Source organism: Callithrix jacchus, chromosome 1, assembly GCF_049354715.1.
Source record: "Callithrix jacchus isolate 240 chromosome 1, calJac240_pri, whole genome shotgun sequence".
In the NCBI taxonomy this organism is placed as follows: domain Eukaryota; kingdom Metazoa; phylum Chordata; class Mammalia; order Primates; family Cebidae; genus Callithrix; species Callithrix jacchus.
The window spans coordinates 79,287,227-79,314,972 of NC_133502.1; the positions used below are offsets into that span (position 1 = coordinate 79,287,227).

A 27,746-nucleotide genomic window follows, 5' to 3' on the forward strand; every position below is an offset into this window, starting at 1 on the left:
TCCTCTATGGAAAGGATTGTAAGTGCGGTGGAGGAGAACACTGATAGAATACCACGAATATCTGGAAGGATTACACCATATGAAGATACCATCATCATTCTAGAAAAAGCCATGAAAGCCATCAATCCTGGAATAGTAAAATCCTGCTGGAGAAGACTATATCCACATGTGCATGACTTCAAAGGATTTACGACAGAGCCAGTCTGTGAAATCATGAGAGATTGTGGATATGGCAAAAAAGGTGAAGGGTGAAGGATTTCAAGATATGGATCTTAGAGAAATTCAAGAGTGAATTTAAAGAAATTCAGGACACCACACCACAGGAATTAATTGAAGACGACTTGATGGAAATAAGTGCTTTCAAGATGGCCGACCACTAACAGCTCAGGAGTGTAGCTCCCAGTGAAAGCTCAGAGAACGAGACAACGCCACATCTTTAGACGAATTTTTGTCACTCACCGATTAGCCGATTCCCAGTGGAGGAGCCCCACGGGTCGCCAGCGCAACTCTTGTGGCTGCCGCAGCGGTTTTGCCGGCGTCTCGGCGTAGCAGCTCTTCATGCAGAGCCAACGGGACTGCTTCCCCTACTGACCGGAGTTTGGAGCTCCGGGAAGTCAGAGCCGCTTGTTGTGGACTCAAGAGGGAAGCCAGACCAGAGATTTCCGGGCAGAAGAGCACCATCAGTCTTATCGCTGCTATTTAGGCTGCCACAGTGGGTTGCTCGGATCCCAGCTCTGGGAATCAATAAGTCGGAGGTCGACTCAGAAACCTAATTAGAAAGGCAGTTCATCTACAATGAAGGGAAAAAAACAGCCTAAGAAGGCCGAGTATACTCAAAATCAGAACCCATCAGCAACGGAACAAGCCCTGATGGAAAAGGACTCATCAGCAACCGAACAAGCCCTGATGGAAAAGGACTCATCAGTAACGGAACAAGCCCTGATGGAAAAGGACTGTGTTCCATTATCTGAAGTAGGCTTTAAAAGGTGGATGATAAGAAACTTCTGGGAGTTAAAGGAACTTGTTCTAACCCAATGTAAAGAAACTAAGAACTTGGAAAAAAGGTTAGATGAAATGTTGAAAAGAATAGACAATATAGAGAGGAATACAAATGAACTTATGAAGTTGAAAAATACAACACGAGAACTTAGTGAAATATGTACAAGCTTAAACAGCCGAATGGATCAAGCAGAAGAAAGGGTATCAGAGGTCGAAGACCAACTTAATGAAACAAAACAACAAGACAAGAATAGAGAAAAAAGGATAAAAAGGAATGAGCAAAGTATCCAAGCAATATGGGACTATGTGAAAAGACCTAATATACGCTTGATTGGTGTACCTGAATGTGATGGAGAGAATGAATTCAAGCTGGAAAATACTCTCCAGACATTATCCAGGAAAATTTTCCTAATTTAGCAAAGCAGGACACTATTCAACCCCAGGCAATACAGAGAACACCACAAAGATATTCCTCAAGAAGAACAACCCCAAGGCACATAATCGTTAGCTTCACCAAGATCGAAACGAAGGAGAAAATATTAAGGGCAGCCAAAGAGAAAGATCAAGTTACCCATAAAGGTAAGCCTATTAGGCTTACAGCAGATCTCTCAACGGAAATCCTACAAGCTAGAAGAGAGTGGGGGCCAATATTCAATATACTTAATCAACAGAACTTTCAGCCCAGAATTTCATATCCTGCCAATTTAAGCTTTACATTTGAAGGAAAAATAAAATCTTTTAGGAACAAGCAAGTACTCAGAGATTTTATTACCACCAGGCCTGCTTTACAAGAACTTCTAAAAGAAGCATTATACACAGAAAGAAACAACCAGTATGACCCTTTCTAAAAATACACCAAAAAGTAAAGAGCATTAACATAAAGAAGAATTTTTATCAACGAAAGGACAAAATAGCCAGTTAATATCAAATGGCAGCAACCCTAAATTTAAATCGACCAAATCTCCCAATCAAAAGATACAGACAAAATCTAACGGTATATCCAAAGATATACATAGACTCAAAATAAAGGGTTGGAAAAAAAAAACGTACCAACCAAATGGAGAGCAAAAATAAATAAAAAGCAGGAGTTGCAATTTTCACATTTGACAAAATAGATTTCAAAGCTACAAGGATACAAGGGTAAAAAGATTAATGTAATAATAATAGATCTTAACACCCAGATACATAAGACCCATAATGAGATTTAGATTCAACGAGACAGAAAATTGATAACGATATCCGGGACTGGAACTAAGATCCAGAACAAATAAACTCAATAGAGCTCTCCATTTTAAACACACAAAATATACATTATCCACAAAATCTAACGATATATCTAAAGATATACAAAGACTCAAAACAAGGGGATGGAAAAAAACTCACCAACCAAATGGAGAGCAAAAATAAATAAATAAAAAGCAGGAGTTGCAATTCTCACACTTAATAAAATAGATTTCAAAGCTACAAGGATGCAAGGGTAAAAGGATTAATGTAACAATAAGAGATCTTAACACCCAGATACATAAGACACATAATGAGATTTAGATTCAACGAGACAACAAATTGATAACGATATCCAGGACTTGAACTCAGAGCCAGAACAAATAAACACAATAGAGGTCTCCATTTTAAACACATAAAATATGCATTAACCACTTTAAAAAAAAAAAAAAAAAGGGAAATAAGTGCTTTCAAAACAGGGCCAGACGATGAGGAACAAGACAGAAAAAGCAGTAGAAGACACATTGACATTAAATAATCTGGCAAGGAGATCTGATTATTCGAGATTGCTTTTGACTTCTTTTATGACATGGACCCTTCTATGATATGGGCACTGAAACTAAAGCAACTGGTGGAAGAAGGACTGGCACCATATAGGAACATTTTTTAGAGAAATGAAAAGCAAAAAAGTCAGACAGAAATCACAACATGTTTCTGTAAAGTTAGACCAAGTGTGTCTGCTTCTCTTGCCTCCACTGACTTCCTTTCACTTCCTTTGCCTCTTCATTTTTGCTACCCATGAGACAAGACCAACCACTCCTCTTTCTTGTCCTCCTCAGCCTAGTCAATATGAAGCCCTTTATGATGACCTACTTCCACTTTGTGAACAGTAAAGATATTTTTGCTTTCTTAATCCCGGCACTTTGGGAAGCCGAGGCAGGTTGATCACGAGGTCAAGAGATTGAGACCATCCTGGTCAACATGGTGAAACCCCGTCTCTACTAAAAATACAAAAAATTAGCTGGGCATGGTGGCGCGTGCCTGTAATTCTAGCTACTCGGGAGGCTGAGGCAGGAGAATTGCCTGAACCCAGGAGGCGTAGGTTGTGGTGAGCCAAGATCGCGCCATTGCACTCCAGCCTGGGTAACGAGTGAAACTCCGTCTCAAAAAAATAATAATAATAACATTTTATTTTTTCTAGTTTTATTATAAGAATATAGAATATAATAGTTATACAAAATATGTGTTCATCAACTGTTTACACCATTGTTAAGGCTTCTGGTCAACAGTAGGCTATAAGTAGTTATGTTTTTGGGGAATCAGAAGTTATACATGGACTTTTGACGGTGTGGGGAGTTGGCATCTTAGCACCTTCCATGTTCAAGGGTCAGTTATGTAAGGAAATCATCATTTGTTTCTTCATATTATTATTTCTTTTAATTAAAATTCTCTGAGGTTTATTTGAAAATGAAATTATACTTTATATTATCTAGGGTGGGGTAAAGAATATAAGAGAATTGGGAGAAATCATGTAAATAGAGGGAAAAATAGTTTATAGTAACATTCACTATTATAATCTATGAAATCAGATGTAGATTGTGATTTTTATTATTTCTATATACAAAATACTAATAACTACCTTGTATTTTATCTTGGCAGATGGTGTATTGTTCTTTAACAGATTTCCAGAAAGCTGTCTATCAGACAGTGCTAGAAACAGAGGATGTGACTCTGATACTTCAATCTTCTGAGCCTTGTACCTGTAGCAGTGGCCGAAAAAGGAGAAATTGTTGTTATAAGGTAAGCATGTCAGTATATCTTTATAATCTAGCTTTTGATTACATAGTACTCTTTTCTAGTGTAAAAAAAAGTAGCTTTTCCTCAGACAGTTATTTAAAGCTATGTCTGAAAAAAAGAATAGTTTTCAAAAATATTTTATAATATCAAATAGTAATTACATATAAAAATAAATATTCAAACAGATGTTCAAAGAGTTAATTTGAGAAAGTAAGCTTAATTTTTATATCCTCTATTTTAGCTTTTTTTGGGAAGTAACCTACTTTCATCTTCAAATTTCATTTCATTTTCAAGAAGTTTCTCATTTTCCACTAATAGTAAATGAACATACTCTTGTATAGCAGGCTTAAAATACTATTCTGATGTTAGATACAGTATCTATATAATAGAAACTGTGTATAAAAGAAAGTGGTTTTGTTTTTTAAGAATCAACATTTATTTGTACTTTTTTTAACCTTCTGTTTGTATTTCCTGCTCATGTTTCACCTCTGTTTTATTCAATTATCTGTCACATATCAGAGTACGTAGAGGAACCCTAAGTGAATATTTATCTAGATTGATATTTATTCAATCTCATTTATTTTGCTGTTTTTAACTACTTCCCTTTTTTTAATAGCCCAGTTTCCTAGGAGCCTTGGAGCGTAAATGAGAAGAAGGGGTCCACATAGCACTGTTACTGCACTGTAGATTCATTACCAGGCACCTCCTAACAGCAGCATTTCCATCACTGTGTGTCATGAGGATAAATACTTTCTGTAATGAGGATTTTCCCCTCTCTTTTATGGAAAATACCATTGTGTTATGATTTACCAAAAGGTGTGATTCCACATTAGTGATTTGTGGATATTTTATATAATAGTTGACTATGGAATTTATTATGCCAGAGTTATCAGATAATAAATATTATTGTAAGTGATATGTTTTATGATGTAAGCAGGTGCATAGCTATGTTAGTCGTTTTTATTTTTTATATTTTTCTGGTTACAGACTAATTCTCATGGTGAAACAGTGAAAACCTTGTATCTCAGTTACCTTACAGTCCTTCAGAAGGTAGCTAACCATGTCGCGCTACTGCAAGCTGTTAGTACCTCCAAACAACAGGTTTGGTTGGCATTTTACATTTCTTTGTGATGCTACTGGTGTAAATATTTTATAAAGTTTTAAAATAAAGTTATTAAAGTATTTTTGGATGAAATTTAAGAGGAAACTGACTTGCTCATTTTTATTTTGTAGATATCAAGGAGTAGATGCACTTAAGTTTTTAATCAAAGTGAACAAATTTAAGCTTAATTTTAAATAATTATTTTTTATGCCTTTAATAATGTTCATGTCTTTATTTTTCAAAACATTCTTTGGTATAATTACTAAATAACATATTTGATGAGTCACTTCTATTGCTCTAATAATGTGTGTAATGGTATTTAATCTACTGGGTAAAATGAGCATTTATAATAACTTATATTAAGTATTGAGGCTGTTTACCAAACTGGCTAAAATCAGTAATTTCAAAGTTTAGGTTTAAATTCAATCATTTACTTTGGTTGTGTTCTTTTACTCTAGAGCACACATAAATGAAAAGTTATTTTTGTAATGATTTTATATTTTCTTTCTATGTTTTAGTTGATGCCACTTAAATGTAATTTTGAAATCTCATAAGAATTTGATATTGTTCTTTGATAGTACTCTTTACTCTTTTTGGGAGTATTTAGCACCTTGTTTTGGAAATCTTAAAAAACTTTTAAAAAGTAATGATCAAGTTAATAACCCACATCATTAATATTCATCAACACCATATATGTTTAACATATTATTTTAAGAGTTTCTGAATTCTTAGTCCGACTTAGGGAAGCAAAAATCTTTAAAGTAATACATTCTTTCTAAAAATAATATTTTTCCAAGATTATTTCAACTTTTTCAGGGTTAAATGTGTTAAGTGAAAATATCTTTTCTTCCGTCTTTTCCCATCAAGGAAACACTTATCAAAAGGATATGTGATCAAGTATTTTCCAGATTTCCAGATTTTGTGCAGAAAACCAAAGATGCAGCCTTTGAAACACTTTCTGACCCTAAATACAGTGGAAAAATGAAGGTAAGTGCTTCTCTTTCAGGTTGCATACAAACAGACATGATATACAAAATATTTATTCAGTGGTATGACAGAAACACCAACTAATCAGTACAGGTGTTCAATCATTCAGACGAGATGGTGGCCATCAACAGTTGGTGCAGTTGTATCAGCATTTATTAGGTCACTATGAACCCTGAATACAGATGTGTGCTTTTGGTAGGTCCTCGGTAGTAGTTGCTTCAAATATACTTCAAATGTGTGCTGTTATCATATAGATAATAGCTTGTCTTCAAATGTTTAAGGAAATGACCTACCAGAAATATAAATGTTAATGCAAAACAGGGGGTAAAGGCATTATCTTGTAATTAGAGAAAGGAATTTCTTGAAGAGTTCAAGATGGGCAAGGTCTGTATGTTTAGAATTTTCTGCCTGTTGTTTTTACCTGCAGACCTAGATTGTAAAATTTGAAAGAGACATTTGTCATACACGGGAAAATTGACCTGTAGCTGCCTTGCTGTTGGTAATGTGTTACCAAGTGAGGGGTGTGAAAAGTAAGGCTAAGTTCTCCAACCGTGACACAGGCCTTGGGCATTGCCTGTGGCAGCAACATAAAATGCTGACAGCTTCCTGCCTCCTTGCAGCAGAGTTAGTTTGTTTAACCCCTTAATAACTATCAAGAATCTTTTATTTGTGGATTCACAGATTTTTACAGAACAATTCTCAACTTTGTTACAATTTTTAAAAGGTAAGTTATTTCTTTTGACAAAAGGAATTAAAAGGAAGTAATTCAAAGTAGTTTTTGTTTTTGGGGGGGTGGGGGTTTGTTGTTTTTTTGAAGACAGAGTCCACTCTGTCACCAGGCTGGAGTGCAGTAGCTCAATCTTGGCTCACTGCAACCTCCACCTCCTGGTTCAAGTGATTCAAACAATTCTTCTATCTTAGCCTCCCGAGTAGCCAGGACTACAGGTGCGTGCCACTATGCGCAGCTAATTTTTGTATTTTTAATGGAGATGAGGTTTCACTATGTTGGTCAGAATGGTACTTGTAGCAGTTAATCTAGATAAGCTCATCATTGTTTAGTTTGCTTGGGACCTCTAAAATCAATGAAATAAAATAGAAGGTAGGAATATACATATAATAAAGACTTGCATTAAAAGGTTATGTTTCTTTAAAATAGATGTTTTTATTAATGAGGATATTATGTGATTTATCACAACAAATTCAAATTTAATGATATTTTCTAAGGTAGCAAATATATTTTTGTCATCCATTTCATTGACTTTAAATTATTTTTAAATTAAAATATGCATTATTTTAATTTAAAAATAATTAAAATATATTAACCAAGGTTAGAACTGAGCAGTTATTGTCTCACAGTTTAAGCCAATAGAATATTTCCAGAAATTATAGCCTCCTCTGAAAACTGCATATCTATTGCTACTTATTTAAATTTTATTCCCTGTGACTCTTCACTAAAAAATTATCAGTGTTGAAATTAAAGTTTTATAACTGCATTTTATATTTTTATATTTTTTACATATTCATTAAAGATATAATTGTAAAATATACTTTTAAAGTTAATCTTCCTAGGATTAATAGTGTCTGATTAAGAGAATGATTAGATTTAATTTAATTTTAATTTTTAGAAGGGAAAAGGCAAACATAAATGGTTGCTGGAGGCTGAGTAGTATCTTTACATGTGAATGACGCAGGTAATTTATTTGCTTCGTGAGAGAACGCCAACCACACAGAGATGGCTAGTAATAAGTTAGGGATATATTTTAGGACTATATTAAATCATTTGATTAACAGCATCATCTGGTCATATATTGATTTGGTGATGCAGAACTTACAGGCTTATCATAGAATCATTGCCTATGGGTGTAAGAATTCCAAGAATTGAGTTGCATGTACTTTTTGAATTCAGGTGATAAAAGATCTTTGTTTGGCTTGTCTTGTCATAGGTCAGCCTGCAGGTGCAAGGACTCTGTGAACAGAATGCCTGCTATAATCTTTATAGCCTCAGAGCTACAGTCATGACCCCAGCTCTTTCTCTTGAGTGTCAGGGTTGTGACCTCAAGTGTCATTCAAGGGGATAGTCACAAGTTGCTGTCATTCACCTGATAAAAATCCTCACTTTTCTTTCTCTTGAGAAGTGCCGCAGAGCCACTTACTGTGGAGGGTGGGAAAAAAGACTAGAGCAGCTTGGTGCTGCTGAAGTCACACAAGGGTCGTATTCATCTTTCTAGGCCTGATTGACCAGCTGAGAACAGTTAAGATCCAAGATTCCTTGCTGTTAACCCCAAATATGTGATTCCTTTATAGATGGATTATCTTGTTCTGTGGAGGACAACTGAGTGATGAAACATTGGATCTATATTGTTAAGACTCCAACATATATTGATTACATTGTCATTTTGGAAATTTCTGGGATCTTAATTTATAGGCATTTATTTAGTTAGTTTCTTTAAACTAGCCTAATTAAGACCCTAGTTTAAAAAATTTACTTTTCCTCTAACTTGTTTTTGTTTTTACTATAAAATATTTGAAAATACTTAAAATTGCAATAGTTATGATACCACCCCAAACAATAAGAATGGATTTCTATACAATATATCTTTGGTTTAAAATGTTAATATCTTAAGAAGAATGAAAAACAGACCACAGACTGGGATAAAATATTAGCAAAACAATAAAGGACTGGTTTACAAAATATACAAAGAACTCTTGAAGCTCAACAATAGGAAAGTAAGCAATCAGATTTAAAAATGGGCAAAAGATCTGAACAGATACTTCCCCAAAGAAGATAATAGAAATGGCAGAGCAAATGAAAAGTTGTTTAACATTACATGTCATAAAAGAATTGCAAATTAAAACAGCAGTGAGAGACCACTAGATACCTATTAAAATGGCCAAAATCCAGAACACTGACAAGCCCAAATGCTGATGAGGATGTGGAGTAATAAGAACGCCCATCTGCTGCTGGTGGGAATGCAAAATGGTACAGTCACTTTGGAAGACAGTTTAGTGATTTCTCATGAAGTTCTTAACTAAAAAATATTACCTTAAATTCTTACCATATGATCCAGCAATTGTGCTCCTTTGTATTTACCCAAATGAGTTAAAGTGAATTAAATTTTAATGAGTTTTAATGAGTTAAAAACTTAAATTCCACACAAGAACCTCACATGAGTTTATTCATAGTTGCCAAAGCTTAGAAGCAACTAAGATGCCCTTCAGTGGGTAAATGGATAAACGAGCTGTGGTACAGCCATACTGTGGAGTGCTATTTATCAGTAAAAAGAAATGAGCTATCAAGCTACCAAAAGACATGGAAGAACCTTAAATGCATATTGGTGAGTGAAAGAAACCAGTCTAAAAAGGCTGCATACGGTATAATTCCAACTATGTAATACTCTCAAAAGGCAAAACTATGGAGACAGTAAAAAGTTGAGTGGTTGCTAAGGGTTCTGGGGAAGGGAAGGATGAGTTGGTGAAGCATAGGGAATTTTTAGGGCAATGAAATGATTCTGTATTATGCTGTAATGGTAGATAGATGTCATTATGTTTGTGAAAACCCATAGAACTATATAACGCAGTGACTAAACCCTAATGTAAATTGTGGACTTTAGCTAATAATAATGTGTCACTATTTATTCATCAGTTGTTACAAATATACCACACCAATACTAATAATACTTGATGTTATATTTTCTAATATTATTAATACAGATGTTAAGAGAAAGTATGGGGGAGGTTGGAAGTAAGGAAAGAGGAGTTTTCTGCATTTTCTACTCAGTTCTGTGAAACAGAGAAAAATAATGTCTATCAATTTAAAAAGTTAGTCTTATATGAAATTCAAATTTATATACTTCATATAGAATCAGTTATTTAAAAATAAAGCTTTTTACATGCAAATAAAACTTCATAGGTTCTTCAAATATTAAAGTAATATTTACTTGATCTATAACATTTTTATTTACCATTTGATTGGTTATCTGAGCAGAATATTTTTTTGACTCCATAGTTTATTTTTGGAGGGACTGGGGGCGGTAGGGGTCAAACTTAGCACAATAGTGTCTCTTGATCAACTATTAAGTAAGTGTTCTATTAGGGTTTTTTTTTAATTTAAAAGCTTAAATATTAATAAAATGTTTTAGTGTTTGTTTCATTTTTCAGAAAAATTTTAAACTTTGTGTAGAAAGTATTTTTTTCCCCTCCGTGGATTGCTTTTCCACAGTGTTCCGGAGCTGTCATTGCCAGATGTGGAAATAAAAATAACAGTGTGACTGTTATACACAAGGCTTTGGCCTGTTTGCTTCCTCCCTAAAAGCACTGTGTGTGGGGGCAGATTACTGGCATTTTGAGGTCAAAATCAAATCTGGAAGTTGGAGCTTACTGTAAATAGAGAAACAATGGGGAGAAAATGAGAAGAGGTGTATATCTGACTGATTATTCTAAGAAAATAAATATCAAGACTTTTAGAACCTAGATGTAATTGAACACATTTCATTACATCCATCTAGGGACAATTTAAATACTTCCTAAAAGGAATGCTGCTCTATAATTTAGTTTCTTAACATATTGTAGGTATAAAGAAAGTGTATTTTGGAAATTAAATTAATCCATTTAAATGCATCCCATAATCGAAAATGTTTCCTTTTTATTAAAACCAGATGAGATGAAATAAAAGTCTTTGGGAACTTTACCTCCTTATTGACAATATCATGATGAATAACATTTGATGTAATAGCTAATACTTTATTTCTCTAACTTGGAAAAAATGAAAGGAATTAGAAAAGATGATTGAGGTTAATATTGTATGAAAATAATTTTAAAGAAATTCTCAAGTGATGTTTATATGTATAAAGTGTACTTTTAGTTGGAACTGGTTCACTGATTTTCTGTGGTTCATTTTCAGGTCCTTCAGCAGCTTTTAAATCATTGCAGGAAAAACAGAGATAAAGTTCTTCTCTTTTCTTTTTCCACCAAGGTGAGTTTCAGCTAAAGTATTTCCTTGATTGACCAGCGCTAACTTTTGAGGCATAAAGAGTAAAGCGTGTGCCTACATGACACCTTACAACCACATTTTCTCTTATCTACATAGTAGGAAATAGTGAGGTAAGCAACTTAGTTTTTGAACAGATGCTAAAATTTCATTTGTTTTAGGATTACTGTCAGTTATCAAACTCAAAGATTTTTATTTTCTGTTGATGTTCTTAATAATTACAATGTTCATGGCCGGGCGCGGTGGCTCACACCTATAATCCCAGCACTTTGGGAGGCCGAGGTGGGTGGATCACAAGGTCAAGAGATCGAGACCATCCTGGTCAACAAGGTGAAACCCCGTCTCTACTAAAAATACAAAAATTAGCTGGGCATGGTGGTGCGCGCCTGTAGTCCCAGCTACTCAGGAGGCTGAGGCAGGAGAATTGCTTGAACCCAGAAGGCGGAGGTTGCGGTGAGCCGAGATCGTGCCATTGCACTCCAGTCTGGGTAACAACAGTGAAATTCTGTCTCAAAAAAAATAATAATAATAATTACAATGTTCTTTAAGACATTTAAGGTATTTTAGAACTTAGAAAATAGCACACATATATTTACATAAATGATTTGACCAGTAGTACTGTTTTTTAAAAACGAAAAGATTGATTTTTGTAACAAGTTCTGATTGTTAAAGCCATAATGTTGCAGGATAGCAGGAGTAAAATACATGGGTCAGAAGTGAGAAAAATATTTATTGCTCTTGGAATTACAAGAAAGAAATTATGAACACCAATAATTAATACTTAGCAAGTCTCAACTTTGTGATGGTCTGAAACTGACTTAACCAAGATTCATGTTTGCCCGTCTTCATACCTCTCCTCTAGTTGCTTGACGTGCTACAGCAGTACTGTATGGCGTCTGGGCTTGATTACCGACGACTTGATGGAAGTACAAAATCAGAGGAAAGACTCAAGATTGTGAAAGAGTTCAACAGTACACAAGATGTTAACATTTGCCTTGTCTCTACAATGTAAGAAAAGTACATTTAATAGCTTGATTTTTATCTAATTGTTTTTGAGATTTAGGGTAATTTTTAAAACTATTACTGGATTAATTTTTAATGGCTATACTTATATTGTTTTGTTTTATTTGGCTTTAAGGAGAAGCAGCAAAAATTTGACTGAAATTTCAATATTTTAAGTTTTAGCTGGCTTTTCTCTCATTTCCTTTATTATTACTGAATTCCCTTAGAAGTCTGGGTTTATAAAGGTAACAATAAAAAAAATGGATATTTCTTTTCTTCCTACAAATTTTCTACAGTATATTTTGATCCATGTCTTCTGGTCAGAATAATCAGACTTCTTATTAATCGGATAACTGAGAATCATTATAGCAGCAGTTTTCCCACTGTGTCAGGAAGCCCTTGAGAGCCTGCTAATGATAGGGGGCCTCTACCTTGTCTCAACTGGAGTAGCTCTGCAGTTAGAGATTTTATGAAAGATAAATTGGTTCTAATCCTTATGTATGAATATCCCTATGAGACCTTTTAGAGAATATACATACTTCTGAAAAGATTTAAATCAATATAAACCCCTAAGTAAGATTAATCCCATTTAAGGAAGATAACTTTTGACTCCCTGTTTAATAAGAATTTTATAGATTCATTCCGACTGTCTTTCAGAATTTCAAGGGACTTTAAAAATAAGTAGATGTAAAATGCACAAAGTAAAATTAAATCAGAATAGAAATTAACTTAAAATGAGGAATAAAGGCCGGGCATGGTGGCTCACACCTGTAATCCCAGAACTTTGGGAGGCGGAGGCAGGCAGATCATGAGGTCAGGAAATCAAGACCATCCTGGCCAATATGGTAAAACCCCATCTCTACTAAAAACACAAAACTTAGCTGGGTGTGATGGTTTGCGCCTGTAGTCCCAACTACTCAGGAGGCTGAGGCAGGAGAATGACTTAAACCCAAGAGGCAGGGTTTCAGTGAGCCGGGATCATGCCACTGCACTCCAGCCTGGAGACAGAGCGAGACTCCGTCTTAAAACAAAAAAGAGAAAAAGAGTAATAAAATATGTTTATGAATGAACTAACGCTGTTGAGCACTTATTCTTGAATTCCTACCGGTAAGGTAAATGGGGAAAAGCTTTGGATTCCCATTTTCCCGTAAATGAATGCAAGAAGTAATGTTTCACGAGTCCTATGTATAGAGCATTAAATGACATAGAATACTGTGTTCAGTTAAATTTTGTAAAACACATTAGTATTCTAACTTTAAAATGTTTCCCAATGATAGATGCACTAAACAGTGGTTCCAATAATAGACTCTGTAATGACAAGCAGTAGTCTCTCACTTCTGTTCTCTCCACTTCCGCTTCATTTGATGAGATCCTCCTTAAAACTCCTTGTTACCCCTTCACCTCTGTTTATCAGAAATTGCTCTTTAACCTGTCCATCGAATTTTTAATTTTAGTCATACTTTTAAAAATGTTCTTTTCAGATGGCATTCTTGCTCTATTAACTCCTGTACTTTGGGGTGCTGATCCTTCTATTTGTTGTTTCCTCTGGCTCTTGCTTGTGGGTGATAGTTTCTTCATGTTTGGTCATTTTTCTCTTCTGAGCTTATCTTCAATGAGATTTTTTCCTCTGGAAATCCTTTGGAGACCAGTTGGTAGGAGTTTTCCGCCTGTCTGGTTTTGCTTTGGCTTCTGCTGGGCATCTTGACAAGACAAGGGAAAAAGTTTTAGATTCCTATTTTTCTGTGGCAATTTGAGTAATATATTGCATAAGTCATTACATAAGGAACCTTACGTAATATAATAAATACATTCTTCAGCTGTGTTTTACAAAAGACATGTAAGTTCAGTTTTTATTTTGTTTCTATCATTTTGCAAAGGTTTATTTATTTTTATTTTTTTGAGACAGAGTTTCACTCTTGTTGCCCAGGCTGGAGTACAATGGCGCGATCTTGTCTCGCCACAATCCCCGCCTCCCGGGTTCAAGTGATTCTCGTGCCTCTGCCTCCTGAGGAGCTGGGATTATAAGCATGTGCCATCACAACTAGCTAATTTGTATTTTTAGTAGAGATGGGGTTTCTCCATGTTGGTCAGGCTGGTCTCGATTTCCTGTTCTCATGATCCGCCCACCTCAGCCTCCCCAAGTGCTGGAATCACAGGCATGAGCAACCGTGCCTGGCTTGCAAAGGTTTATATTTACTCTCTGTTGTAACAGAAGTGTTTTGACATTGGCTTAGCCATTATCTTGCCAGAATATGAACTCTTCCTTATCTTTTAGTTTATCAACTTTATATAACTTCTGTTAAGAAGGAGGACTTAGCCTACTTTCACTACTCTCTCCCCCTTTTTCTTGCAATGCTTGCTCTTTTAAAATTATTGTCTGTAAACTACTTTTGTAACTTTAAATCTTTGCACTTCTGCACTGGATCCATTGGATTTTTTCTTAGATCTTTTTCCTGGAATCCATGTCTTCTTTCTTGGTTTGCTCTCATGTTTTACTGGAAAATGATTCAAGTTTTGATGTTCTGTCCATTAACTTTCTACATGCCTTCTAAGTCTTTGTAATATGTGGTATTAGCATTACCCCCCCCCACACACACCCTTTCTTCTACTTTTGTCACCTGTCCATATTATCTGTTAACTATTTAACTTTTACTTTGTCAAGGGTATTAATGTTTTCAATAAGTCCTGCACCAATAACCAGTTACTGTACATAGGTTGGCTCTAAAATTTGGAGGCAAAAAACCAGATTTACTATGTTTTTATGAACTAAACATCTTTAATCCAGGGGCAAGTAGTGCTAAGATAATTTCTCTGAATGTTCCTGACCTTTTGGTCAATTCAGGATGAGTCTTAACATCAGCCTCATATGACTTCTCTTTCCTAAGACTTCATTCATGTTTTATGTTTGCACTGTTCAGTTCACTTCAAATCTCAATCATGACTTTTTTAGTCTTTTCCCCCTCAGTCTGTTTTTACCCTTTGTAATAATCCTCAGTGTTACCAATTGTCATTTGCACATTCTCTTCTGTTGAGTCCTCTGTATCTTGAACCTTACTCCTGAAACCTTTATTCCTTGGTTTCAGCCTGGCCTAGTTGTTTTCTAGGCCTGATAAAGGACTGCCATCTTGGAAGTTTTCTTTCCACTGCTGTTCTGCATTGGATCTTTTTCCTGGGTTCCATGTTGTTTTTATTCTTGACTTGCCCCCTTCTTTTCCTGGGAAATATCCTCGTGTAAATTTTTAAGCCAGAATATATGGGAAGTAAATTTTCTTCATCTTTAAATATAGAAAGTGTCTTTTATTGCCCTCTCACTTAATTGATACTTTGTCCGACTGTACAATCTAAATTGAAAATTATTTCCCCTTATATCTTTGAAGGACTTGCAGCATTGTTTTCTGATAGATAGTGTGGCTAAATAGATGTCCAGGGCCAACCTGATTTTCATTCCTTTTGGGAACTCATAAGAGTTTTTCTTCATCTACAGTGTTCCAAAATTTCGTAATGATATTTGAGTCTTAGTGTAGATCTTTGTTCATTTTTTTGTGCTGGGCATAGTAGGCTTGTATGTTCTTTTTCAACTCTGGAAATTGCATTTTTATTATTTCTTTAACAATGGCATTTTTTCTTCCTTTTTCTCTGGTCCCTCCCTCTTGCTAGGTCATCAGACTTTCAAACGATACTGGTTCTTTAAATGTCTGAACTTTTCTCTCATCTTTTACATTTTGTCTTTTTGCTTTATGTTCTGAAAAATGTCATTTTTTGATCTTATTTTGTTTGAAACAATCCCTTTTTTTTTTTTTTGAGATGGAGTCTGACTCTCTTGCCCAGGCTGTAGTGCAGTGACGTGATCCTGGCTCACTGCAACCCCCTGTCTCCTGAGTTCAAGTGATTCTCCTGCCTCAGCCTCCTGAGCAGCTGGGACTATAGGCACGTACCACCATGCCCAGCTAATTTTTGTATTTTTAGTAGAGATGAGGTTTCACCATGTTGGCCAGGCTGGTCTCAATTTCCTGACCTCATGATCCGCCCTCCTAGGCCTCCCAAAGTGCTAGGATTACAGGTGTGAGCCACCACACCCAGCCATCACATTTTTAATCTAAATTTAGTTTTTCTTGCTTTCTGAGCTCTTTTGTTTTTGGAGTTACTTTTTGTTCTGGAACATTAATGTTTTAAACTCTAGCTTTTTGTAGTCATTTCATTCAGTTTATTTAAAGAAGGATCATCTGGCATTTTTTCTGGGGTTTTTCGATTTTGGAAAATCAATGAATTTATTAATGAGTTTGAGGAAAATGGGAGATTTTAAGATATGAAGCCACCCTATCCATAAACATGGTGTCCTTCTATTTAGGTTTTCTTAGAAGCATTGTTCAAATAAATACTTTATTTGACCTTTTCTAATACATAATAATAAAACTTATTTCATCAAAGGCATTTTTGTAGAACATTAAGATATAGTTAAGGTGTACTTTCTGATACACTTATTTGATACAGGAATAGAATGTGGCAGACCTGAGGAATAAACTGCCTGTATACTCATTAGGTATCTCAAATACCAGTCCTCAGCTTGAAAAGAGAAATATCCAATTTTTTTCCTTTTTTTTTTTGCTTAACAAGTACCCCTTTGCTGTTAGCCATGTAAGAATAGAATGACAGGTTTTAAAGTTTAGGTTTCTGAGTTGTATTATCATCAAATGGAGAATCATCTCATCTGCAGAGAGAGAGAGTGTAGGGTTTCTTTCCTTCTTCTTTAAAGGGAGCTTTGCTTCTTCCGCAAGGCCTGAAGTTATAACTTCAGAATCTCTTCTTCAGCTGGTACAGATCTTATCCGGGGCTTATATATGGCCCCTGAGATGGTATCATAAATGGGTCATGCCTGACTTCGCCATCAAGAAGCTAACTGGAATAGATAATTAGTTTTATTCAACACATAAACCTTTAACTTCTTTTCTGCTTTTCTCCTGTCTAAATTCCACCCAATCCCCTAACTTACTCATTTTTTAAAATCCTTTCTAATACTTTCTATTCCACACTCCTTTCTTTGAGTTCAAGTCTCTGTGACGTTTTCATGCTATGTCTAATAAGCAGTTTTCCAAAGGAGAAAATTCAATTTCTACTGAGCACTGAACTTTAAATCAGGACATTTGGGTTTGAATCCAGACACTGGCTACCTAGGAGATTATGAACAATTATGAACAAATTAATTTTTCTGATTGTTAGTTTCCTCGCCTAAAAAATCAGGGTAATATTTTGCTTATAGAAATCTTGAGAACAGGCTGGGTGTGGTGGCTCACACCTGGAATCCCAGCACTTTGGGAAGCCGAGGTGGGTGAATCAACTGAGGTCAGGAGTTCGAGGACCAGCCTGGTCCACATGGTGGAACCCCATCTCTACTAAAAATACAGAATTAGCCAGATGCGGTGGTGCAAGCCTGTAGTCCCAGCTACTCAGGAGGCTGAGACAGGAGAATCGTTTGAACCTGTGAGATGGAGGCTGCAGTGAGCCAAGATGGCACTACTGCACTCCAGCCTGGGCAAGACAGAGCAAGACTCTGTCTCAAAAAAAAGAAGAAGAAGTCGTCTTGAGAACAAAAGAACTAGTATATATGAAAATATGTTGCATAGTTCCTGATATGTAGTAGATGCTCAATAAAGGTTAATTTCTTTCCATTTTTGATAGAAATTACAGGAGAAAAGATTCTCATTTTTCTTTCTCTAGATGATTAGCATCCAGTGTAAAGCATTAACTAAGTGTGAGTTGTTTTGTTAATCAGTGTAGGTAGCTGATGAGGGTAAATGGCAATGCAAAGCCTCAGAGAAAAGCCTGAAAGACAGCGTTAGGAAAACACTTGAGGAAGAGAAAGAAAATCAGTGTGTCCTTGGATTTTAGTTTTGCCTTTTCTTTTAAAAGGCAAACGTCTCCTTGTCCTTCAAGCGTCACTAACAAAGCCTGAACCAAATCTTTCTTCTCTGTGCCGCCTCCTACCCTAATTTGCCATTCTGTACTGAACTATCTATCCTTTTACATGTTTCTGAACAACTCTTCCTATACCCCTCTACTTTCCGAGTGATAAACTTTAAGGGACCTGTTTCTGCCAGGGCCTGTCACAGAGTGCATACTTACCCTCTCTCTGTTAAACTGAGCTTCGTTAAAATAACTCACAAGTTCTCGTATGTAGTCACACACCCAAGCTGTTGCCTCCATGTATACTAAGCACCAGCCACATAAGTTCTCTAGTCATTTTGGTACCTATGCTATTCTTTCTGCCTAAAATGCCCTTTACCAACCTGCTTTTCCTTTTCTTTTAAATAAAATCTTATCTCTAAAGAACCAGTTACAACATCACCATCCTTCTATGGGATTTTTTGATCTATCTATTTCTTAAATGCCTATGGATCTTCACACATAAACTCCAATAAAGCATTTATTATATTTTATTGCTCCTCAAAGGCAAAAAATCTCTTATTTTTCTTGCTGTGCATTAAGGGTCAATGAAGATATTAATAGCCGAATAAAAAGGTGTGAGATTGACACAAAATAAAGCAGAAGAGGCAGATCGTAACAACAGGCATATAATATGATTCTCATTATTTATTTAAAAAGAGTGGTTTAGAATCTCTTTCTCTTGGGGTACATAACGAAAGAAACATCCTCATCTTTCTGGGAAAGTTAACGGTGTTTTGGAACAATATCATGAGAGACAGAAAATGATGTTTCTCCAGATCATTTGAAAGCTTCTGACTCCTGGTGCTGGACTACCTAGAGGCACTTATATCATCTGGAAAATTTTACTTTTACAGTATAGTACCCCAAATCCTTAACTTAATCCTTACAAGTGAATAATTATGAAAGCATTGTGGTTCAAATTATACGGTTTGCTTAGAAAGTTGTTTGTAGTCTACTAGTGTATGATTCTGAAAGTCAAAATCAAGAATGAAGTTGTGCCCAGCATTCGTGCTACCGAGTCTTTCGGCCAAAAGTTTTGTCTTTATTTAACTTCACCTGTGGTTAAGGCATACAGTGAAGAGAAGTCACTAAAGATATATTTTTGGGGGAAGTTTTTATTATTAATATAAAAAAAAGTGTGTATTGTGCTTTTCTAGGTGGCGTGTTCTGTATATGTCATTTAGATCCTGTTGGTTGCTCACGTTCTTTTATATCCTTGCCGATTTTTCTCTCTAGGAGTTCTGTCAGTTATCAAATGTGGGATGTTGAAATCCTCAACTATAATTATGCATTTATCTGTTTCTCTTTTCAGCTTAATTTGACTTCATGTATCTTTTAGCTCTGTTATTTTGGTGTGTTCACCTGGCAGATTGGTCTTTTTGTCATCATGCATTGTCCCTCTTTTCTCTAGTAATTTTCTTTGTTCTGACATATGTTTTGCCTAATATTAATATAGCCAGTTTTTTTAAATAATTGCCTGGTATATCTTTTGTCATCCTTTCACTCTCAACCTAGCTATGTCATCCCATTTTTTTTTTTTTTTTTTTTTGTGGAGAGCGTATTATTTCTTCCATCTACCCTGCCAATCTTAAAATTTTAAATGGTATATTTAGGCCATTATATTGAAGGTAATTATTGATATTTTTAATTTAATTTCTATCTTTTTAGCTCCTAATTCTGGTTCCACTTTTTCTTTTATTTAGACATTTTTTTAGGATTCTGTATTTGTTTATGCATAGTGTTTTTTAGTATATTGTTTTGTGTAGATTCCTGGTTGTTGCTCTGGGTATTACATTGTACATAGTAACTTCTCAGTCTACTGGTATACACGTTTACCAGTTTGAACAAAGTATAGAAACTTTATATTTAAGCTCTTTTTCTACTCCACTTTCAAAATATAATTATCTGAGGTATTTCCTCTACATCCCCTAAGCACTATATCAGATGGTGTTGCAGTTTTCCTTTAACCATGAAATGTGATTTATAAAACTCATGAGAAATAAAATAGTATTTATATTCACTCCTATTTTAACCTATTCTGATTTTCCTCTTTTCTTTTTGTAGTTCCATGCCTTATTCTGCCTTTTTTTTTTTCTTTTATGAAGTTTCTAGTCACCATTCTTCTAGGTTAAGTCAGTTGGTAACAGATGCTCTTAGTTTTCTTTAGTCTGAGAATGTCTTAATTTCCCTTTCCTTTCTGAAGCATATTTTCACTGAGTATAGAATTTTGGGTTGGCAGTTCCTTTCTTTCAGTGCTTTAAAGGTGTGCCACTTTCTTCTGACCTCTATGGTTTCTGATTTTTCTCTCTCTGTTGTTCGGATTTGGTAAATGATTACTGATTCTCATCCTGCTTACTGATTCTGTCTTCTGTCTTCTCCACTGTACTGCTGAGCCCATTTGGCAGGTTTTGTATTTCAGCTATTTTTCAGTTCCAGGATTTTCATTTTGCTCTTTATATCGTTTCTTTTTTTTTTTTTTTTTTGAGACTCAGTTTTTTGTTTGTTTCAAGCATGTTTGTAATTGCTTGTTGGAACATCTTTAAGATGGCTGTGTTAAAATTCTTGTCAGATAATTCCAACATCTGATTCATCTCAGTCTTTTCTTATTCAAGCTGTAATTTTCCTGGTTCTTGGTATTAGTGATTTTTTATTGTATTATTGTTTCTTGTACATTTTGAGTATTGTGTTATAAGACTCTGCATCTGATTTAAATCTTCCATTTTAGTACCCCTCTTCTGATACCATGCCAGGCAAGTAGGGGTGGAAAACTAGGTTTCCGTATTTGGCCTCTGCTGATAGCCTGAGAGGGAAGTGCTTTACTACTACTCCCTCTGGGTATCCCCTGACACCATGGAGAGAGACCCTATTATCATTGGGCAGAAAATGAAAGCTCTAGCTCCTCACTTAGTCTTCTCTGATACCCCCCAGCAGGAATCAGTGGTAGTGTCTCTTTGTAGCCAGGCAAGGGTAGGAGTTTAGCATCCTCAGTCAGCCTTTGCTGACTAAGGTAGGGATGGGGCCACAGATTGTTCCTTGGTGTTTGGCAGGAGTAGGGTGGTTATTATCTCACATTTTTCTGTCTTTCGAGGCTATACCTTTCCTAGTTCTTCGGCTAAAAGGAAAAGACTCTTTTGGGGGAATTTTTTTTTTTTTTTTGTCTGTGACTTTTGTCATTTCCAGCAGCTTGGGATATGTTAAGAACCCAGCCTGTGGTATCTTAAGCAAATAGCAAGCCAGGGAACTCATTGTCATGCCATTCCTTAGGTCTTGTAGTCCCTAGTCTACCTATCTTCTCTGTGCCTTTCAGAGTTTTATGTTTATTTTCTATGTAATATTCAGAATTTTAGCTGCACTTCATAGAATAAGATATACATCTGTTCATGGGTTGAGTTTTTAAATGTATTTATTACTTTATTTAGCTAGAATGTACTAACAGTTTTTAAAAATTATGTTAGTAAAATCTTGCTGTAGTAGTATTTTAGTGTCAAAAAAAGTAAAAACGAGCACAACCTATTGACATGGGCTTTAATGTTTCTTAGGGATTTTCTAGAGTGGTAAAAGTAAAATTGTGCCTCAGATCTTTTATTTGTGGCATTTCGTATTTTAATCACCCCTTACTTTGATGAAATTAATGCAATACTAGCTATAGAAAGAAACCTGACACAGCTGAGTTGTAGCACAACAATTAGTTTTTGCTGTTCTAATGTACTTTTTTTTCCTCTTTCCTCCAGGGCTGGTGGACTAGGCCTCAATTTTATTGGTGCCAATGTTGTTGTATTATTTGATCCCACTTGGAATCCAGCCAATGATCTTCAAGCCATAGACAGGTATAATACTGACAACCTTTAAAGTGATCTGCAAATACTTTTAATCTAAAAATCCTCTTGAACTTTTAAGGTTGCTTATATTATGACTATGATTAGAAGAAATGGGAAAACTTGTAAAAACGTACATTTAAGATAATCCTGACCTTCTCAATCTAAATAGCAGGCCAAAAGTAGCCATTTACTTTTCATCCGTCTCAGAATCCCATTAATATGACAGAAATGACTTAGGAAGAAAGAATAAATTCCTAATACTGTGGGAAAATAGAATAGTTCTGTACTAGTAGATCAGAAGTTTTGAGAAACTCCTGGAAGATAAAAAGCAAGTAGAAACTATGATCAGGGTATCAGCAGATACTACAATCCTAAGTCTGCAGGAAAGAATAGAGAAATTTCAAGCGTGGGGTTGCAGCTATAGTATGTGGGTGTAGACAGAACGCATCCTTCTGGGAAATTTGTACAATTTGACTCTATACAAATTCCCCTCCCACACCGTACTTTATGGAGGGGTTGGCCATAACAGGTACTATTTGATTAAAGCTGAAAGAATAATTTTACAAATTTTATAAATAAATGGGGAATTAGACTGTAGAAAGGTTCCTAGAATGGGTGTTGGAACCAGATTATAAAGCTACAGCCAAGCCTGAAGGACTTCAGATCTCCCCAGGACATGAAAAGAGGAAATAGACCTGTTACCTGCATGGAAACACAGACCAGCTTTCTACGATTCACTTAGTCATCATTTTAATTATGAATGGGAAATGAAGCGTTATGAAACATTTTAATAAAATTAGCCTAGCAAGAAAGCAAAAGGGAAACAGACATGGAAGGGAATAAAATAAAAATAGGAATCAAGGGAAAAAGTACATTAAATCAAATTAGTTCTTAGAAATTAAAACTATTGCCAACATAAAGTAACTCAGTAGAAGGTCTGAAAAAAATGGAGAGGGCTAAAAGCAGTAATTGATATGGAAGATAAAAGGAATGAATATTTTTAAACATAAAAAGTCAAGAAAGAAATAGATGTGAAATGTGAGTAAAGAGAAGTTGAGGAAAAATCCCAGAAATCATCATCTGTCTATTCCAGAAATAATGAACATAGAGACTGGAGGACAGGGGAGATAATTGAGACAGGATTGGAGAGAATTTTTATAAATTTTGAAGGGACACTTAGTATGAGGTAGGAATAGTGACTGAGAGGGAGAGAAAACATACATGTTAGTGATATTTCTAAGTTTCAAAGATAAACAGAAGGGCTGAAAGGTTTCAGAGTGAGAAACAGGGAGAGAATGATTTGTAAAAACAGCAACAAAAAGGAAAAGACACATTATCAACAAAGAAATGAGAATCAGACTCAATTCAGCAGATCAGACTTTGAAGAACATACATTTCATCAGCATTATAAGATTCTAGATTACAACAGAGTTGTCAAAGTGAAAAAATTTATATGGCTATAAGTGAAAGAAAATTATTTTATAATCTGTGGCTAAAATTTTAAGTCTAAAAAATTACTGAGCCGGGCGCGGTGGCTCACACCTGTAATCCCAACACTTTGGGAGGCCGAGGCGGGTGGATCACGAGGTCAAGAGATCGAGACCATCCTGGTCAACACGGTGAAACCCCGTCTCCTCTGAAAATACAAAAAATTAGCTGGGCATGGTGGCGTGTGCCTGTAATCCCAGCTACTCAGGAGGCTGAGGCAGGAGAATTGTGTGAACCCAGGAGGCGGAGGTTGTGGTGAGCCGAGATCGTGCCATTACACACCAGCCTGGGTAACAAGAGCGAAACTCCACCTCAAAAAAAAAAAAAAAAATTACTGATAGTATGACTGAGAGGTTTCATGCAGTTATAAAGAAAGAATTCCCTAAAATATGAAAGGATGGTATGAAAAAATTAGTAACAATCAAGAGCTAAAATGTCATGTAATTTTGATAAAATGTCAGAATCAGGGTAAAGAAGGGGTAAAATTGTGTTAGAATTTTTTTCCCCCCAGGAAAGGACCAGGATATCCTGGTCAGTTCTCAAATTGTGTGCCAAAAAATGTTTTTAAATACTAACAAAAAATTTAGGGGCAACAACTAAAAGAGTGAGTTATAATAATTACATGGTACAATTTTCAAAACACAGATGCTCACACTTCACCCTGCAGGCATTCTGATTAAATAGATGTAGAATGGGACTCAACATTTTACATTTTAAAAAACAACTAGGTTGTGGATCAGAGGATGCTATCAACAAAGTAGAAAGGCAGCCCACAGAACGGGAGAAAATATTTGCAAATCACATATCTGATAAAGTATTAATGAAAAAATACTCATCATCACTGGTCATTAGAGAAATGCAAATCAAAACTATATTGAGATACCATCACGCCAGTCAGAATGGCGATCATTAAAAAATCTGGAGACAACAGATGCTGGAGAGGATGTGGAGAAATAGGAGCACTTTTACACTGTTGGTGAGAGTGTAAATTAGTTCAACCATTGTGGAAGACAGTGTGGTGATTCCTCAAGGACCTAGACAGAAATTCTATTTGACCCAGCAATCTCATTACCTGGTATATATCCAAAGGATTATAAATTGTTCTACTATAAGGACACCTGAACACGAATGTTCATTGCAGCACTGTTTACAATAGCAAAGACCTGGAACCAATCCATCCACGATAGACTGGACAGGGAAAATGTGGCACATACACACTATGGAATACTATGCAACCATAAAAAATGATGAGTTCATGTCCTTTGGGACATGGATGAACCTGGAAACCATCATTCTCAGCAAACTGACACAGGAATGGAGAATCAAGCACCGCATGTTCTCCCTCATAGGCGGGTGTTGAACAGTGGGAACACATGGACATAGGGAGGGGAGCATCACACACTGAGGTCTGTGAGGTGGGGGACTGGGGAAGGGACATTGAGAGGTAGGGAGTTAGAAAGGGATAACACTGAGGTCTGTGAGGTGGGGAACTGGGGGAGGGACAGTGAGGGGTAGGGAGTTGGAGAGGGATAACATGGGGAGAAATGGCAAATATAGGTGATGGGGATGGAGGCAGCAAACCACATTGCCATGTATGCACCTATGCAACTATCCTGCATGGTCTTTACATGTACCCCAGAACCTAAAATGCAATAAAATATATATATATATACATATAGTATATATAAAGAACTCCTAAAACTCAACAACAACAAAAAATGCAACCCAGGTCAACAGTGTACAAAGGACTTGAATAGGATGTTTCTCCAAAGAAGGTATACAGATGTACAAGTGGTTATTAAGCACATGAAAAGATGCTCAGCATCACTGTTCATTAGGGAAATGCATATCAAAACTATAATGAGATACAACTTCATGCACATTAGAATGACTACTGTAGAATAAAAGCAACAACAGACAAGTCCTAGTTGAGGATATGGAGAAATTAGAACCCTTGTGCATTGTTGATAGAAATGTCAAGTGGAAAACAGCATTGATGGTTCCTCATAAAATTAAACATAAAATTATCATATGATCTAGCAATTACCCTTCCACTCTTGGTATATACCAAAAGAATTGAAAACAGAGACTTGAAGACATACTTGTATACTCATATTCATAGCACCTGTATTCACAATATTAAACTATAACAACCTAAGTTTCTGTTGATGGATGAATAAATAAAATATGGTATATACATAACATGGAATACTGTTCAGCCTTAAAAGGAAGTGAAATTCTGATAAATGCTACAACATAGACAACCCTTAAAGACATTATGCTATATGAAATAAGCCAAGGCCAGGCGTGGTGGCTCATGCCTGTAATCCCAGCACTTTGAGAGGCCAAGGTGGATGGATCATGAGGTCAGGAGATCGAGACCATCCTGGTTAACGTGGTGAAACCCCATCTCTACTAAAAAATATAAAAAATTAGCCAGGCATGGTGGCATGTGCCTGTAGTCCCAGCTACTCGAGAGGGTGAGGCAGGAGAATCACTTGAACCCAGGAGGTGGAGGTTGCAGTGAGCTGAGATTGCACCACTGCACTCCAGCCTGGGCGACAGAGCAAGACTCCATCTCAAAAAAAATTTTAAAAACCCAAATACGAAAGGACAAATATTGTATAATTCTACTTAAATGAAATATCTGGAATAGTCAAATCCATAGAGATAGAAAATAGAATGGTGCTTATTAGAGGATAAGGTTAGGAAGGAATAGGGAATTACTGTGTAATGGGTATGAAGTTTCAGTTTGGGATAATAAAAAAGTTGTAGCAATGGTTAGTGGTGATGGTTGGAAAACTATGAATTTACTTAATGCCATTGGACTGTACTCTTAAAAATAGCTAAAATGGTAAATCATAAGATGTTCTACCACAATGACTTTTAAAAACCACCCAAGGTGATTATGATACAATTGGTTCTGAACTCCACTTTGAGAATCACTGGATATCAAGTGTAAAACTTCCAAAAGAAATGAGTACCAAGAAAACGTAATTATTTTAGTACATTATAGGAAATACATAATTGTGTTGGGGAAGATAGAGGAAACTCAGAAAGCATGACAAATGAAGTGTTAGAAGTAAATTCAAACATAAGTATGCATATGTTAAAAGTGTTTTGTTTTGTTTTGTTTCTTGAGACAAAGTCTCTCTCTGTCGCCCAGGCTGGAGTGCAGTGCCATGATCTTGGCTCACTGCAACCTCTACCCCCCAGGTTCAAGCGATTCTCATGCCTCAGCTTCCTGAGTAGCTAGGATTACAGGTGCCCGCCACCATAATTTTTGTATTTCAGTAGAGATGAGATTTCACTATGTTGGCCAGGCTGGTCTCAAACTCCTGACCTCAGGTGATGCGCCTGCCTCGGTCTCCAAAGTGCTGGGATTGCAGGCGTGAGCCACCACACCTGGCAAAAACGGTTTTTAGAAAGAAGGAAGAAAGAAAAACCAGGGAGATGGTAACAAAAATTAAGAATGGATGGCAATGTTAATATCAAATTATTAACAGAATTCAGGACAAAAGGCATTAAGCAAGACAAAGAGGGCTACAATCCACCAGGAAGTCGTAAAAGTCCCTATATAAGAAAGCCAAAACACTTAGACATGATGAGAAACTCCATCTATTAAAAAATAAATTAGGCTAAATAAGTATGTAAATTATTTGAATAAAAGTTATCTATCATAATTTAATAACTATGTGTACAGACACACCTGATTTTGTTGTGCTTCACAGATAATTGCCTTAATTACAAATTGAAGGTTTGTAGAGATCCTGAGTCATGCAAGTCTTCCTGCACCATTGTTTCAGCACCATATGCTCACTTGTGTCTGTGTGCCACATTTTGGTAATTCTCACATTATTTCAGATTTTTTTATTATCACGTCTGAGATGGTGATCTGTGATCACTGATCTTTGAAGTTACTATTGTACTTGTTTTGGGGCACCATGAACCATGCCCCTATAAGACAATGAACTTAATTGGTAAATGTTGTGTGCGTTCTCTCTGCTCCCCTTATTTGTCATTCCCCTGTCTCATTCCCTCTCCTCAGGCTTCCCTCTTCCCTGAGACACAGTATTTAAATTACACCAATTAATAACCCTACAATAGCCTTTAACTGATCAAGTGAAAGGAAGTTGCATGTGTCTTACTTTACATCAAAAGCTAAAAATGATTAAGCTTAGTGAGAAGGGCATGTTGAAAGCCAAGACAGGGCAAAAGCTAGTCTTCTTGTACCTAACAGTTAGCCAAGTTGTGAATGCAAAGGAAAAGTTCTTGAAGGAAATTTAAAGTTGTGAATGCAAAGGAAAAGTTCTTGAAGGAAATTTAAAGTGCTACTCTGGTGAACACATGAATGACAAGAGCACCAAACAGCTTTATTGCCGATACAAAGAAAGTTTTAGTG

General features: G+C 35.9%; 1 protein-coding gene across 7 annotated transcripts in view; it reads left to right on the forward strand.

Moving 5' to 3' along the window:
* The window catches only part of ERCC6L2 (ERCC excision repair 6 like 2), a 144,368-nt gene that overhangs the window by 48,694 nt on the left and 67,928 nt on the right, over nucleotides 1-27,746 (forward strand). For all 7 annotated transcript variants that reach the window (XM_008993723.5, XM_008993716.5, XM_078348426.1 and 4 more), the window contains 6 exons: nucleotides 3,880-4,020; nucleotides 5,005-5,118; nucleotides 5,987-6,106; nucleotides 11,007-11,078; nucleotides 11,956-12,101; nucleotides 21,770-21,865. In XM_008993723.5, the coding sequence (XP_008991971.4) occupies nucleotides 3,880-4,020; nucleotides 5,005-5,118; nucleotides 5,987-6,106; nucleotides 11,007-11,078; nucleotides 11,956-12,101; nucleotides 21,770-21,865 (689 nt within the window). The remainder of the gene's footprint in view (nucleotides 1-3,879; nucleotides 4,021-5,004; nucleotides 5,119-5,986; nucleotides 6,107-11,006; nucleotides 11,079-11,955; nucleotides 12,102-21,769; nucleotides 21,866-27,746) is intronic.